Source organism: Schistocerca piceifrons, chromosome 9 (genome assembly GCF_021461385.2).
Source record: "Schistocerca piceifrons isolate TAMUIC-IGC-003096 chromosome 9, iqSchPice1.1, whole genome shotgun sequence".
NCBI classification, from domain to species: domain Eukaryota; kingdom Metazoa; phylum Arthropoda; class Insecta; order Orthoptera; family Acrididae; genus Schistocerca; species Schistocerca piceifrons.
Genome location: NC_060146.1, coordinates 26,759,932 through 26,777,273, shown reverse-complemented (window position 1 = coordinate 26,777,273; position 17,342 = coordinate 26,759,932). Strand labels below are relative to the sequence as shown.

At 43.3% G+C, this 17,342-nt stretch overlaps 1 protein-coding gene across 1 annotated transcript in view; it reads left to right on the top strand.

Annotated features, from left to right (window-relative positions):
* LOC124717260 (hemolymph lipopolysaccharide-binding protein-like) overlaps nt 1-17,342 on the top strand; it is a 74,315-nt gene that overhangs the window by 35,199 nt on the left and 21,774 nt on the right. Inside the window, exon 4 of the mRNA XM_047244066.1 lies at nt 14,339-14,581. Within this exon, the coding sequence (XP_047100022.1) occupies nt 14,339-14,581 (243 nt within the window). The remainder of the gene's footprint in view (nt 1-14,338; nt 14,582-17,342) is intronic.

The following is a 17,342-nucleotide window of genomic DNA, read 5'->3' as shown; positions in this document are numbered from 1 at the left end:
TTTTCAATAACTATAAAGTAGGGAAGATATGTTGAGTTTTATAGTGAGTTACAGTAACGAAAAATGTTCCTTTAATAGAAAGCCAGATACAGAACAATAAGAATACAATATATTCTGTTTTGTTGAGAATTAATGATTATACAGAACTTCATGGCACAGCATTACTAAAAGGTATTTCGCGGCTCTTTTCGTATATGCGTTGTTACGCAAATAATAATAATAATAATAATAATAATAAAACAAAATAAACAGAAAAGAGCTTACGAAACGAGAAGGTTTTCTTCTGGATGTGATAATAACTCCCAAAAAAGTGATGAAAACATAAGAGTTTGTCACATAAACTGCAACAAATGAAGGTAATAGTTTCACAGTAGCACAGTTTTCCGTGTGCTATGTCAAAACATATGTTTTTAACGTTTTCAAATTTTTCCGTGTGTAGACCGTCAAATTCTTCATATGTGCAAGCAAATCTGAACATGTCGTGGAATTTTGCAGAGCGAAGTTGATTATGTGTGAGTGTCTGAACATTCATAATTGTCTGAAAATAAAAAAAATTAAACTTTTCACTGCCGGCCGAAGTGGCCGTGCGGTTAAAGGCGCTGCAGTCTGGAACCGCAGGACCGCTACGGTCGCAGTTTCGAATCCTGCCTCGGGCATGGATGTTTGTGATGTCCTTAGGTTAGTTAGGTTTAACTAGTTCTAAGTTCTAGGGGACTAATAACCTCAGCAGTTGAGTCCCATAGTGCTCAGAGCCATTTGAACCATTTTTTTAAACTTTTCACTCAAGTGCGGACTTGAACCAAGGACCTCTCCTTCCGCAGCTGCTCACGTTAACCACAGGACCTCGGCGCTCCTTGGCTCACACTATCCTTTAATGTTGTCTGTCTTGCGCATGGACTACTCGGTTTGTATATTTTGCTTATTTTTTCATAGTTCCACAAAATTTCTTCCTGTTTTCTCGATTGATCTGTGTTCAGTTTTTCAAGGCCTATCCACTGTGCCAACTTATAACTAAATCTGAGAGGGGTGCGATGGGGAGGTTCCCTTGTAAGAAAAACTGGGCAATGTACCCACAATCAACAATCACGTTGCAACCTGAAGAAGATCGCCAAAGCCGATTTGCACCCTCTGCAGTGGGTGCTCAGGCCAGAGCTATATTAAAAGACTTTTGGCTGGGAGCGGCTGGTTGTGTGCACAAGCGTCGCAGTGTGCGCTGTGTGTGCTGTCTTTTGCTGGCCGATAAACATGCCATCGAGGTATAGCTTTGTTCCTCGATATATCGCGCTGCAGAGCAAGTAAAAGATGCAAGCATTGAGCGGAAGTGGACCAGCGACGCGACGTTCGGCACCCTCTGTAGACAAAGGTACTGCTCCCTTAACGACGTTAAGCAAAATGATTTCACAGCGCCGGTTCTGATCCTTTTGGGAGCCATTCTGGCTGTGATTTTAGCTCTGCTGGCAGTGCTCTGTGCAAGAGGGAGTTCTGATTAGTAGCTACTGCTATGTCTCTACCAGTGATCGGGAAATCTAGCAAGACGTGGTGCACAGTCTGCTCCAGGGAAAGCACATTGTTTCCTGGAGTCGAAATTCAATATCGAGGCGTTTGCGTGCTGTCCAGTGGGACGAAAAAGAATGTCATAATGATAACTGCTGAAGGGTAGTGCCCAACGCTGCAAATGCTCTGCCGTTTTGTCTGGAAGATGAGAACGGACCGTAAAGAGGAATGAGGATTTTGTTATAGTGAGTGACTGGAACGCTACCCCATATGGTGAAAGATGGAAATTTTTCATGTTCTGCACAATTACCATTGCCTCCTTCTTAGTTTGTGAGTAATTTTAGTGTGATTATTAGTCTTAGACGCACTGTGTCATCGACATTCTTATGGTATAGAACGGTTCCAATTCCATATCGTGACATTTGGGCTGCAAAGGTCTGCAGCTTTTCTGCTGTGAACGTCGCTACACACTAGCCGATCCTCGGGTGTTGAGTCAACTGCAGGAATGTTTTGTAACACTCTTGAAAGCTAACAAACGGAATGCCACTGTTCCTCATATGTTTCAGTGGACGTATTACGTGAGCTGCCTGAGGGATGAACTTTCCATAGTAGCTCACTTTTTCCAGAAAAGGTTGCAATTACCATCAGAGTGTTACATTTTCAGCTTAAGATCTACACCAAGTACTGCGTGAACAGTGCAAAGAACTTGCGTTTCTCCAAGTTTCACTTGTGCCTGTTCTTAACCATCCGCTGGAACAGTGTTCGGAAATCGTTCGTGCATTCTTTCCTATTAGCACCTGTCACACAGGTGTTACGCACACAGTTTATGCATTGCATTGATGTAGTTGCTCTGGCCTGCCATGCTGTTTTCCTACCCTGGCACACTATTACCATGTGCCTTGCTTGAGAAACTGCAGCTTACACCGAAAAAAAGAAGTGGAAACTGGGGACGCTCGTGGTGCGTCCAACATTCTAGACAACGAGGCTGAGCGGTCTTTGTCATACGCTGCACATAGAAAAACAGAACTCTGTCTGTCTGTGTGCCTGTTCCCAAGTGAAATGTCCGACGCAGTGGCAGAATTTTTCGTATTGACTGAGAAACGTACGAAATCACTAAACGCTTGGCTAGGCTGCGTCTGCTGAAATCTATTGGGAGTAAGAAACGCTTCGTTGCTCAGGAGTAACACTCTGGGTGCCATGCGGGGACCTAAGTTATGAAAGCGTGGCGGAGAGCAGAGATATCTGCCAACAATCGGAAAACGTCTTTTTGCAGCAGAGACGTTTTACCAATATTTCGGTTGTGCTTTTAAGTCAGATTGGATGATTCCGAAGTTCCAGAGTGGACTTGCTTGTCTTTCGCTAATCTTACGACTGCTTATCTGATTGAAGGCTCAGCTATAGAACACCAGAGTTTGCGCACTAGTGGGCGTGGCCTGGCCAGTCCGCTGTCTGGGGCGCATAAGAGTGTTCGCCACACTCCCCGTATTGGTTACACTTTAAACTCGCTTCCACAATACCCGTTTGGTGGCAGAAACGTCCATGTAGCAAATTTCGCAATGCTGATGAATCAAGGTTTCCGTGCGGACACAGCTCTTGCATGACGTCGTTCAAACTACTACTACTGCTGCTGATTAACCAAGTAACCAAGTATATAAGAAGGGTAGAAGGACGGATCCTCAAAATTACAGACCAATATCCTTAACATCGGTTTGTTGCGCCATTCTCTAACATATTCTCAGTTCGGATATAATGAATTTCCTTGAGACAGAGAAGTTGCTGTCCATGCATCAGCACGGCTTTAGAAAGCATCGCTCCTGTGAAACGCAACTCGCCCTTTTTTCACATGATATCTTGCGAACCATGGATGAAGGGTATGAGATGGATGCCATATTCCTTGACTTCCGGAAAGCGTTTGACTCGGTGCCCCACTGCAGACTCCTAACTAAGGTACGAGCATTTGGGATTGATTACCAAATATGTGTGGCTCGAAGACTTCTTAAGTAATACAACCAAGTACGTTGTCCTCGATGGTGAGTGTTCATCGGAGGTGGGGGTATCATCTGGAGTGCCCCAGGGAAGCGTGGTAGGTACGCTGTTGTTTTCTATCTACATAAATGATGTTTTGCATAGGGTGGATAGCAATGTGCGGCTGTTTGCTGATGATGCTGTGGTGTACGGGAAGGTGTCGTCGTTGAGTGACTGTAGGAGGATACAAGATGACTTGGACAGGATTTGTGATTGGTGTAAAGAATGGCAGCTAACTCTAAATAAAGATAAATGTAAATTAATGCAGATGAATAGGAAAAAGAATCTCGTAATTTTTTAACACTCCATTAGTAGTGTAGCGCTCGACAGAGTCAGGTAGATTAAATATTTGGGCGTAACATTGCAGAGCGATATGAAGTGGGACAAGCATGTAATGGCAATAGTGGGGAAGGCGGATAGTCGTCTTCGGTTCGTTAGTAGAATATTGGGAAGATGTGGTTCATCTGTAAAGGAGACCGCTTATAAAACACTAATACGACCTATTCTTGAGTACTGCTCGACCGTTTGGGATCCCTATCAGGTCGGATTGAGGGAGGACATGGAAGCAATTCAGAGGCGGGCTGTTAGATTTGTTACTGGTAGGTCTGATCATCACGCGAGTGTTACGGAAATGCTTCAGGAACTGGGGTGGGAGTCTCTGGAGGAAAGGAGGCGTTCTTTTCGTGGATCGCTACTGAGGAAATTTAGAGAACCAGCATTTGAGGCTGACTGCAGTACAATTTTACTGCCACCAACTTACATTTCACGGAAAGACCACAAAGATAAGATAGGAGAGATTAGGGCTCGTACAGAGGCATATAGGCGGTCATTTTTCCCTCGTTCTGTTTGGGAGTGGAACAGGGAGAAAAGGTGCTAGTTGTGGTACGAGGTACCCTCCGCCACGCACCGTATGATGGAGTGCGGAGTATGTATGTAGATGTAGATGTAGATGCTCTTGTCTGACATGTTTCATCTACATCTACTCTACATCATACTCCGCAAGCCACCATATGGTGCGTGGCGGAGGGTACTTTTGGTAACACTATCTGATCTCTCCAACCCTGGTCCATTCACGAATAGTTCGTGAGGAGAATGATTGTCGGTAAGCCTCTGTAGTGGTTCTAACTTCTAGAATTTTCTCCTCTTGCTCAATACGTGAAATGTATGTGAGGAGAAGTAATATGTTGTCCGACTCGTCCTGACAACTGCTGTCCGGAAATTTCAATAGTAAATCTCTCCGTTATGCACAACGGCTACCTTGTAACGTCTGCCAGTGGTGTATGTTTAGCATCTCCGTATCGCTCTCTCGCCAGCTAAACGATCCCGTGACGAAACGCGCCGCTTTTCGTTGGATCTTCTGTATCTCCTCTATCGGTCCTGCCTGATAGGAACGCCAGATGATGAACAATACTCAAGAATCGAGCATGAGTTACATCTCCTTAAGATTCTTCCGATGAATGGTATTTTCTTTTCCCACTATGTGTTTTATGTGGTCATTTCACTTAAGGTCGCTCTGGATAGTTCCGCATAGATATTTTACGGCAGACGCTGTCTACAGCTGTTTGTCGTCAATAGTGTAGCTGTACAGTAGTGGATTTCTTTTCCTATGTATGCGCAGTATGTTACATTTATTTACGTTCAGGGTCAACTGTCGGAGCCTGCACCTTTCATCAGTTCTCTGCAGCTCATCTTCTGGCGTTGCTATTTTGGTATAGACAACTGTATCATCTGCGAATAGCCTTAAAGAGCGTCCGGCGCTTCCCACTAGATCATTTATATATATTGTAAACGGCAACGGTCCTATCACACTTCGCTCTGGTACTCCGGATATTAGCTTTACACCTACCGATTTTGTTCCTTTAAGAATGACGTGTTGAGTTCTATCTACAAGAAAGTCTTGAATCCAATCGCAAGTCTACTCCGATCATAAGCTCGTATTTTTTTCATTAAAGGGCAATGCGGGACGATGTCAATTGCCATACTGAAATCAAGGGACACGGCATCGACCCGAGCGCCGTTGCCCACTGCGCTGTGAATCTCATGGACCAACAGAGCGAGCTAAGTTTCCAAACTCAATGTTGATTTTTGTAGAGGAGATGTTCATTTTCGAAAAACGTCATCTTTTTGCGCACAAAACATGTTTCATAAGTCTAAAACAGATTGACGTCAAAGATATAGGTCTATAATTGTGTATGTAGCTATCTTAAGATGTTTCATAAAAACGGAAATGACCTGCGCTTTTTTGTAGTCGTTAGGTTTCTTTCATTGCTCAAGCGATTTACGATAAATTACTGCTAGAAGGGGAGCAAGTTCTTTCGCATAATCTGTATAGAATCTTTTAGGTATCTCATCTGGCCCTACTTACTTACTTTCCGTGTCCGGAACTAGACTTCAGACTTCCAAAAATCAGCAGCCAATATGGCCTTGTCATTTGCCTCCCATAAGTCATCCATTGTGCAGGGCTGGTCTAAGTACGGACAGATAAGCAGGTGTCGAGGATCCTGGACAGAACCACACAGACAGAGAGTGTTCTCATTCTCTTTTAGGAAACCCCATTGCTGCAGGTTTGTCTTGCACTTTGGCACTTCCACCCTCATACGGTTAGCGTTCTCCAGACTGTGTATGGTAGGTCTCCACCAGGCGCCAGTTCAACTTTTACATCTTTATGGGGGTTTCTCAGGTCGATTTCCCACCTTTTCAAACGATTCTCTGCAGCCGACCCTTCCAGGGCTCGGGTACGTGACAGCAAATTCTTCCTTTTCTTGCTTGGTTTTTTCGGCTTCGGCAGCGATGTCACGTCGTATGTCGGGCGGTGTGATCCCCATGATTAAGCACATCTTGTGCACTGGGGTTGGCCTCAAGCATCCGGTAACAATCCGTGCCGTTTCATTCACCGCGACATCAACTTTCCTCGCGTGTGTTGATGCAGACCATACTGGAGCGGCGTATTCTGCGGCTGACACACTGAGCGCAAGGGCTGAAGTTCTCAGGACTTTCGGGTTTGCACCCCAGGATCCGCTGGTTAGTTTCCTGATGATATTGTTTCTAGTTGAAACTTTTTCCCTTGTGGCATTACAATGATGTTTATAGGTCAGTGTGCGATCCAAAGTGACACCAAGATATTTGGGCGTTTTACAATGCTCGAGACGTTCACCTCTCCATATTACATTTAATTCACGATTTGCCTCCCTGTTCTTTAAATGGAATGCACAGACCTGCGTCTTGGAAGGGTTCGGCCTTAGGTGGTTTGCCTCATAATACTGGGAGAGAGCTTCAAAGGTACTGGTTAGTTTCTCCTCCACATCCATGAAATTGTTACCTTGGGCTGCAACTGCAGTGTCGTCGGCATACATAAATTGGCGCGTGATGCTTGGCACTGGTTGGTCACTTGTATATATATTATACAGAGCTGTGGCGAGGACGCTTCCCTGAGGTACGCCATTCCTCTGATTCCTCCACCTGCTCTTCTTGCCCTGGAGACAGACGAAAAATCTCCTGTTATGCAGGAAAGTACCTATCAGTGATGTTACATGGCAGTCTCTTGTCACATTATATACTTTCCTAAGGTGCCTCCGATGGTTTACACTATCGTATGCAGCTGAAAGGTCTATGAATGCTACTCCCGTGATCTCTTTCCTCTCAAACCCATCCTCGATATGTTGGGTCAGGTTCAGGACTTGACCGCAGCACGTTTTGCCTGGTCGGAAACCTGCCTGCTGTGGGATGATCTGTTGTTCCAGGACGCTTTCTATGCGACTTAGCGTCAGGCGTTCCAAGATCTTAAAACAGTGACATAAAAGAGACACAGGTCGAAAGTTTTTTGGATCATCAGAGTCCTTCCCCGGTTTCAGAAGTGCAACCACTCGGGCTTTCCTCCACATCTTTGGAATATGGAGCCTTTCTACACATGCGTTTATCAAATCTAGCAGCCACTGTAGGGTATTACTGCCAAAGTTTTTAATTTGCTCCACTCTAAGTTCATCGATACCAGGAGCTCTGTTAATCTTCAAGCTGGAAATGACTGCAGTGAGTTCTGACATTGTAAATGGTGCCTTGAGGTGATGACTTTCCTCTGCCGGATCACGTGCTGATGGTTCCTGGTACTTTGTGCCGTGGGTTTTGCCATTCATAAGGAGTGTAGTGGCGACTTGGTCTGCCGTGACGTTAGTAAATTTATCTTTTGACTTTGTGGCGTCACCGTTAAGGTTCTTTAACAGTTTCCAAGCCCGCCTACTGTTCACCTTCATGTCCAGGTTCCCCATGAGGTCACACCATTTGGCTTTGCGGTTCTCAGCTATGACTGACATGAGTTCATCGCCTGCTAGAAGTGTCTCATCATCAAATGGGTCGTTATCGAAGAGCTTCTGGTATCTTTCCAGAAGTGGCTTTGCGTCCTCAGAAGGTCCAGTAATATACTGTGTTCTGCATCCTCGCGGTATTGTTTTCCTAGACACCTTCTGAACGAGTTTGACAAAAGAGTCGTACATCTCAGGTTGTGGAGGGATTTTTGTTATTTCTGCATCAATGAGCTCTCTAAATTTCTTCCAATTGGCCTTTTTAAAATTGAACCTTCTTTTGAAAGGAACTTGTTCAGGCTTAACAACTGCATTGACCGTGCAAATTATGGGCCGATGCTGCGTATGGGGAATTGGCTCCCCAATCAGTTTTCCACATTGGCCAGCGAGTTTCTTGCTAACAAAGATGTTATCGGGATTGTACCGTTTCTTCCATGTGCCACAATTAAAGGAGCTTGGCAGTTTCGGGTAATGTATGAGCAGTAGATCGTGTACCTCAGCCCAGGTCTCTAGTTCCATTCCGCTGCTGTTAGTTTCTTTATAGCCCCATGTAGTGATCTGACAGTTGAAATCACCCAACACAAAATTAAAGTCTTGGTAACTGAAATTGCCAGGCTCAGTGAAGACAAAATCCGATTGTGGGGGTTTGTATACAGAGGTAACGAGTTCGAACAGTTAATATCTCTATGTCTTGCCTGTCAGTCAATGATGCAGAAGTGACTCTAATTCGTGGCCTGGCGAAGATGGCACTACCGTATCGTTCATGTGGTCTCTCCAAGATCATCTTCATTCCATCTACTTTGGGTGTGGGACTTGTACTGCCCCGATGAGTTTCTCGAATCAGGAGGAAGTCACATTGATATTCTTTACACAAGTCAGATAATAAAACTTCTTTGTCTCTCGATATTCCTTCAATGTTTATCGACATCATCACAAGTGGCCTTAGAAAAGACCGTTTGGGTAGGGTCTTATTGGTCTTCATTTTCTCAGAAGTCCGTTCCAGTTGTTGAAGATTAGCCGCTGATAAATCAACGTTGCCTGGCTTTTCCACTACTATGCGATTGTAGATGCTTTTCAGTTCCGCGATTGGTTATCTTAATATTTGCCATTTGGACGATCGCACGACGAATGAAAGGGGGACAGTGTTACAATCTTCCGCGGTGAAACAATTTCGGAAGACCGAATTCAGTATTTCCGCCATCTCTCTGTTATCTTCTGTTTCGGTGCCGGCGTTTTCGCTGAGAGAATGAATAGACGATTTTGACCCACTTACTGATTTTACGTACGACCAGAATCTCTTAGGATTTTTACTCAGGTCCGTTGAAAACGTCTTACTTTCAAAATGATTGAACACTTCCTCGTTGCTCTCCTTACGCTCATTTTCGCTTCGTTCAGCTTTTGTGTGTCAGCTAGATTTTTACTTCTCCTGCATTTGCCCGCATCTCGTGGTCGTGCGGTAGCGTTCTCGCTTCCCACGCCCGGATTCCCGGGTTCGATTCCCGGCGGGGTCAGGGATTTTCTCTGCCTCGTGATGGCTGGGTGTTATGTGCTGTCCTTAGGTTAGTTAGGTTTAATTAGTTCTAAGTTCTAGGGGACTGATGACCATAGCTGTTAAGTCCCATAGTGCTCAGAGCCATTTTATTTTTTTTTTTTTCTCCTGCATTTGGGATGAAGTGGTTTTTGTTTACGTAGCGCTTTTCTAACTCGGCTATTAAACCATGGTTCATCTTCCCCATCCCTCAAAAGGTATACTTTCTAGCAATACACCATAAATCTACACAGGTGGTTTCTCCACCTCTCTATTGTGTCGTCAGACACAGCGAATGGTGACGAAGACTGCCACGCAAGTATACCGGCTGCACGCTTACGTTTCGGATCAGCAATGCGTTTGTTTGAGCAGGTACTGCTCCTGGTGTAGCGGCAGATGCTGTCGCATCTGATCGTGCTGTTGCTCTTGTTGGAGCAGTATCGGCTCCTGCTTTTGTTCCTGCAGTGTTATTTGACACTGCCGAGGCTCCAGAAACCACTCATCAGACTTTAGGAGCTTAAACGCACATGAGTCAGGTTGGTCACCACTTCAATTATGCAAAATCCAGGTGAGGGACTGCTACGTGTCGGTTTCTGAGGAAATGGCGAGTGCCTCACAGTACGAAGGCGTCGACTGTAAAAACCTGTAAAAACCGCGCACAAGTCTAAAAGCACAGACTGGAATAAGCGAAAACGCGAAGGCCAAGAATCGCCAACAGCGCTTACACAAAGCTACCGTAGCAAACTGAGGGAAAAGCCAAGGGCAAGAGAAAAACTGTGTACCTAGGTAATGTTGGCGGACAGAAAGCTTTTGAAACGTCAGCACAACTAGACAACTGGAGTGTGTACACTTCCCTCCTAGATTACGCTGTCAAAGAACCTTGCCAAATGATATCAAGTCTACGCCGTATGCTGTGTGGACACAAAACCGGGAAGATCTGTATTGCTAAGCTGGTACACCAGTCTCATTCTCGATGTCCGTCCTAGCAGTGACGATAAACGGTATATTTAAATTAAGCCCCACCTTTTTGTGGTACTGGGCAGAGCATCAACAACAATGTTGATTTTTTTTCTCCGGTTACCCATTTTCGCAGGTAAAATTCTTTCACAGTTCTTGCTAAAGTCCTCTGGGGGACAAATTTCCACTTCTATTTGTGGACCCAACTTTTCTCCTTTATTACTGTTGCAAATATTCCACTTTGCTGCAGATTTCTGACGTAGTATTTTCATGCATTCCGTACGTATTCATTTACAGTTTTTCAGAAGAATCTACATTACTTTGTTCGTATTAATGGTGTTTCACAGTTTTCAGATTTCTAATCACATTACTTCATGAAGTCCAGTTTCCATTACTGAAATTGACCCCAGTATTTTCATCTTTGTAATAGGTTCGATAATTTTTTCCATTCTTTGTACTTCTGAATCGAATCTAGGGAAAATATTTGTGACATGATTTTGAAGTTCACTTAATTGTTTCCCAACGGAACGCACGGACACACTAAAATTTGTAATACATTCGTTCTGTTTACGTTTTATATCTCTTAACCTAATACTCAGTTCACTGATGTTATTAATCATATCATTATAGCTATCAATCATTTAACTTTTCAGATTAATCGTTCACTTTTCTAGATAGCGCTATTTGCTTTAATTCTAGAAATAATATGACTTTTGTGATCAGTCATGTTACTTTTCAATTTTGTCACTTTTGTTTCCATTTTTTTAGAAGTCGTGTCTACTCTGTTGCCTAGACCAGTTTTCAGTATAGTCATTGTGCTGATTTGCTTTGTATTTTTATTCACATTTTTCAATATTTGCATAATTTAGGAATTGAATGATTGCTGTTCGGAACTCAGATGCATTCTACTCTGAACCGGCAATATGTCCAAGTCCACGACCTCAGATATTTTGCAATTGACGCAATAAACGTGTGTGAAAGAAGCAGCACGAATTTTCAGTTAGATCTTGATGAGACTTCAAATTAATGGGAGGATTGGCAATTTACTTTATACGTTGAGAAGTGTACAATAGGGCACTCCACAGAAGGGAAACAGTAGTATCCACTGACTATAATGTCAACGATACACAGTTGGACGTGGCCAACTCATGCCTGGGTGTAACACTTTGCAGGGATATGAAACTAAATGATGAGATTGGCTCATTAGTGGGTAATGCAGGTGGTAGACTTCGGTTTGTTGGTAGAATACTGTGGAAGTGCATCAGTTTACAAAGGAGGCTGCTTACAAATGACTCGTGTGACCCGTCCCAGAATATTGCTCTAGTATATGGAACCCATACTAACACGAATTCTTTACAGACGAATGGAAAAACTAGTAGAAGCCAACCTCGGGGAAGATCAGTTTGGATTCCGTAGAAACACTGGAACACGTGAGGCAATACTGACCTTACGACTTATCTTAGAAGAAAGATTAAGGAAAGGCAAACCTACGTTTCTAGCATTTGTAGACTTAGAGAAAGCTTTTGACAAAGTTGACTGGAATACTCTCTTTCAAATTCTAAAGGTGGCAGGGGTAAAATACAGGGAGCGAAAGGCTATTTACAATTTGTACAGAAACCAGATGGCAGTTATAAGAGTCGAGGGGCATGAAAGGCAAGCAGTGGTAGGGAAGGGAGTCAGACAGGGTTGTAGCCTCTCCCCGATGCTATTCAATCTGTATATTGAGCAAGTTGTAAAGGAAACAAAAGAAAAGTTCGGAGTAGGTATTAAAATCCATGGAGAAGAAATAAAAACTTTGAGGTTCGCCGATGACATTGTAATTCTGTCAGAGACAGCAAAGGACTTGGAAGAGCAGTTGAACGGAATGGACAGTGTCTTGAAAGGAGGATATAAGATGAACATCAACAAAAGCAAAACAAGTATAATGGAATGTAGTCTAATTAAGTCGGGTGATGCTGAGGGAATTAGATTAGGAAATGAGGCACTTAAAGTAGTAAAGGTGTTTTGCTATTTGGGGAGCAAAATAACTGATGATGGTCGAAGTAGAGATGATATAAAATGTAGGCTGGCAATGGCAAGGAAAGAGTTTCTGAAGAAGAGAAATTTGTTAACATCCAGTATGGATTTAAGTGTCAGGAAGTCATTTCTGAAAGTATTCGTATGGAGTGTAGCCATGTATGGAAGTGAAACATGGACGATAAATAGTTTGGTCAAGAAGAGAATAGAAGCTTTCGAAATGTGGTGCTACAGAAGAATGCTAAACATTAGGTGGGTAGATCACATAACTAATGAGGAAGTATTGAATAGGATTGGGGAGAAGAGAAGTTTGTGGCACAACTTGACCAGAAGAAGGGATCGGTTGGTAGGACATGTTCTGAGGCATCAAGGGATCACCAATTTAGTATTGGAGGGCAGCTTGGAGGGTAAAAATCGTAGAGGGAGACCAAGAGATGAATACACTAAGCAGATTCAGAAGGATGTAGGTTGCAGTAGGTACTGGGAGATGAAAAAGCTTGCACAGGATAGATTAGCATGGAGAGCTGCATCAAACCAGTCTCAGGGCTGAAGACCACAACAACAACAACATGTGGAACCCATATCAAATGGGGCCAACAAGAGATATTGAACGTACACATAGACGGGCAACACGAATACCCAAAGTTTGGTTTGGCGAGTGTCACAGAGGTGCTGGGGAATCTAAACTTCCAGGCTCATGAAGATATAGACTGTACCGAGAAAGCCTACTTGTGAATATCCAAGAACTGGCTTGAAATGATGGCTCTAGGGATACACTGCAGCCCTCTACGGACCACTCCCACAGAGATGGTGAGCACAAGATTAGATTAATAACAGCACGCACAGAGACATTTAAACAATCATTTTTTTCCCGCGCTCCGCACGCGAATGGAACCGGAGGAAATCCTAATAACGTACGTGTACCGAAAGACGTACCCTTTGCCATGCGCTTCACACTGGGTTGAAGAGGTCAGATGTAAACACATGAGTGATGTGGCATATGACGATTCAGTTCCTGCTCCCCCATACCGATACATTACAAACAAGGGAATCGTGTTTGAGTAACTCATAGGACTACACATTCTATCGAGAAGTTTAACAGTTACAATTTGTTACCAGTCCGTACCTGACACATTACCTGCGCTATTAAAGATCGTTGCCTTAGCGTAAGAGCAACATACGTGTCTTAGGCACGACGCGCATTCTCTTCATTTTCTACATCTCGTGCGACAGTAACTAACATTTAATGCATAACAAATTGATTGACGATGCGCAGTTGCTTGGCTACACCGTTCATACCCCCATAATGTGTCAGATTTCTGCTACGAGAATGTTTAAAGGAACTGATATATTCCACATTCAAAGACAACGTGCACACATTGGAAGAATCTGTGTCCCTTCCGTATGACCACATCCGATGGCAGCCAGATTTTCCAGGTGGTACTTTGAGAAAGAGGGCTGGGGAGGGGTCATAACGACCGCAGTAGAAACAGGCCGATGATCATACCGCGGTACTGCTCATATCTGAAGATGTATTTACATCCGGACATATCTAGGAATATGGGACACCTTTTTTAAAACACCTTGTGTATATAAATATAGCACAGAGAAACGAATGAATCTTAAGTGTTCTGCGTTACCAATATCTAGGTTAGTAAGTGACTTTTAGTTTGAATAACCCAATAGCGATTGTAACGACATCCAACAAATAGACCATAGAAATTCTGATTGTTTTAACTCGTCAGACACAAATTGTACCTTGCTACATTGGCCCATGAGAATTTCTCGAGTATCCAATATCAACTAAATATCCATCATAATTTAACTCCACGTGCGTTATTCGGTGTTGGTTTTCGCTCAAATCACGTTGGGCAGTTAAAAACATGAATATTATCAGCCAGTAACAATAATAATAGTAACAGGCATAAAAACAGTCACAATTTATGATTACTGCAAAACAAGTAAAGTTGTTAGCGTCTCTATAGTATTTGCATTATGTTAATGTGTATTACTTGTTCAACAGTTCCTCCTGAAGTCCATCCAGATTACAAATTGTACGATGGAATCGGATATTACAAAATTCACAAAAGAGGGTCATACTGGAATGAAGCAAATGAAACATGTCGCAACGAAGGTGCCCATCTGGTTGTCATCAATTCCAAGAGGGAGGAAGACGTCGTCAAAGGCATTGTAAAAGACAGTGGAACCGAATGGGCCTATATTGGATTGCACCGTGATGATAAAGAGGAATTTAGAACCGTTCTCGGTAAGTAATGCTTTAAGTCAGTATTACTGTGTGTGTAGTCTAGTACCTTCCACTATACGTATGTGAATGTGCATTTTTAATTTTTCCTTTCTTCTTCTTTCTGGAAAGTCATGTGGGTCCAAATCCAAGTTATCTCTTTCACTTCTAGTATTTAAATAGTGTTGTCGAATTTCTTGATGTTAAACATCCTGAATTTTTCAGATATTTTCGGTGTATTCTGGAATACTTTTACGTGCTCGGAAAACTTCAGTTGTGTTGTCAAATTTTGTAGGAATTGTAGAAATCTTCTCGAGTATTCAAGAAAATTAATGAAATGTTATCCAGTTTTCTTTAATCGAAAATTTTACGTTATATAATGGCCTCGGATATTACCGAAATATCTCTATTATTCTGTGACTACGAATACTTACGTGCTTTGTTCGGACTATGTAAGGTAAGATTTGGGTGTATTGCAATAGTCTTAAACAAAAGATCAAAAACTGATTAATAAATAAGTCTCGAGTGAAATAATAGGATGGCGTAGTGAAATGAAACTAAAAAAGAGTGAGGAAAAAGACTTGATTGAGAACGGGAATAGCTTCTACGATTGAGAGAGAGTCAACGTAACACGAATAACGAAAAGATTCGCACATTTAGATATTTTCACTCATACCAGACACATTTCTCAAAAAAAGAAATTGGAGTGTTTCCCATTTTGAAAAAAAAAAATAGATGAATGGTTTGGGTATCGGCTCCTACGCCAGTTTCCCATTAAACACCACACGTGTAGAGGTACTCGAGAAATCTAACGGAAGGCAACAAGTTAACATCAATCAGTATTTTAATGTGAAAGAAGTACCACAATAAAATAATGAAAATACTGTGAAATGAAAGCATTTACGGAAGTGATAAAACTGTTAAAAGCGAGAGAAAATTAAATTAAGTGGTGGGATGTCAGATGACTTCGATCCTCCAATAGGCAACAAAGACGTACCAGCCTCTACATATTTCTCTTTTATTTTTTGCTTTTTGGCATCTAAAGGTGACGAGCCATCACCATAAATATACTTGTACCAAAATGCATTAGAAAGTGTCCTGCACCTCAACTGAAAATGAAACTAACTGGTGCTCCATTCTGAAGTCCGTAATGCTTGTCAGCGCTGCGCCAAAAGGCGAAGATGTGGTTTGCACCATCTTCTTTACCCCAGCCACGTAATGGGGATTCGAGGAAGCCAATCCAATGTAAATCTTTCGTACAACTGCCTTGGAGGCACGTTACGATGCTCTTAAGTCTTGTGGAACCTTGGTATTTCTCATGTCAGAGCTTGTTATGTTCAACTGGGTTAATTCTGGCATAATCTCAGCCTTTTAATGTGGATGTACGTTGCCATCCCGCGTTCCCGCGCCACTTTGACTATTATCCCGAGGACGTTTAAAACGTCTGCAGCTGCTACTGCTGTATGTTTCTTTTATGCACGTAAGTGGCTGCTTGAACTTATCTCTTGCTTTATTTCCGAGAATGCCGTGGAGCGCTTCTACCCAGCAGAAGGTAATACGCTGTTTCTTTGGTGCGAGTTATACACTACTGGCCATTAAAATTGCAACACCAAGAAGAATTCCAGATGATAAACGGGTATTCATTGGACAAATATATTATACTAGAACTGACATGTCATTACATTTTCACGCAATTTGGGTGCATAGATCCTGAGAAATCAGTACCCAGAACAACCGCCCCGATACGCCTGGGCATTGAGTCAAACAGAGCTTTGATGGCGTGTACAGGTACAGCTGCCCATGCAGCTTCAACACGATACCACAATTCATCAAGGGTAGTGACTGGCGTATTGTGACGAGCCAGTTGCCCGGGCGCTATTGACCAGACGTTTTCAATTGGTGAGAGATCTGGAGAATGTGCTGGCCATTTTCTATATCCAGAAAGGCCCGTACGGGACCAGCAACATGCGGTCGTGCTTTATCCTGCTGAAATGTAGGGTTTCGCAGGGATGGAATGAAGGGTAGAACCACGGGTCGTAACACATCTGAAATGTAACGTCCACTGTTCAGAGTGCCGTCAATGCGAACAAGAGATGACCGAGACGTGTAACCAACGGGACCCCATACCATCACGCCGGGTGATACGCCAGTATGGCGATGACGAATACACGCTTCGAATGTGCTTTCACCGCGAAGTCGCCAACCGCGGATGCGACCATCATAATGCTGTAAGCAGACCCTGGATTCATCCCAAAAAATAACGTTTTGCCATTCGTGCACCCAGGTTCGTCGTCGAGTACACCACTGCAGGCGCTCCTGTCTGTGATGCAGCGTCAAGGGTAACCGCAGCCGTGGTCTCCGAGCTGATAGTCCATGCTGCTGCAAACGTCGTCGAGCTGTTCGTGCAGATGGTTGTTGTCTTGCAAACGTCCCCATCTGTTGACTCAGGGATCGAGACGTGGCTGCACGATCCGTAACAGCCATGCGGATAAGATGCCGGTCATCTCGAGTGCTAGTGATACGAGGCCGTTGGGAACCATCGGGGCGTTCCGTATTACCCTCTTGAACCCACCGATTCTATATTCTGCTAACAGTCATTGGATCTCGACCAACGCGAGCAGCAATGTCGCGATACGATAAACCACAATCGCGATAGGCTACAATCCGAAACTTATCAAAGTCGGAAACGTAATGGTACGCATTTCTCCTCCTTACACGAGGCATCACAACAACGTTTCACCAGGCAATGCCGGTCAACTGCTGTTTGTGTATGAGAAATCGGTTG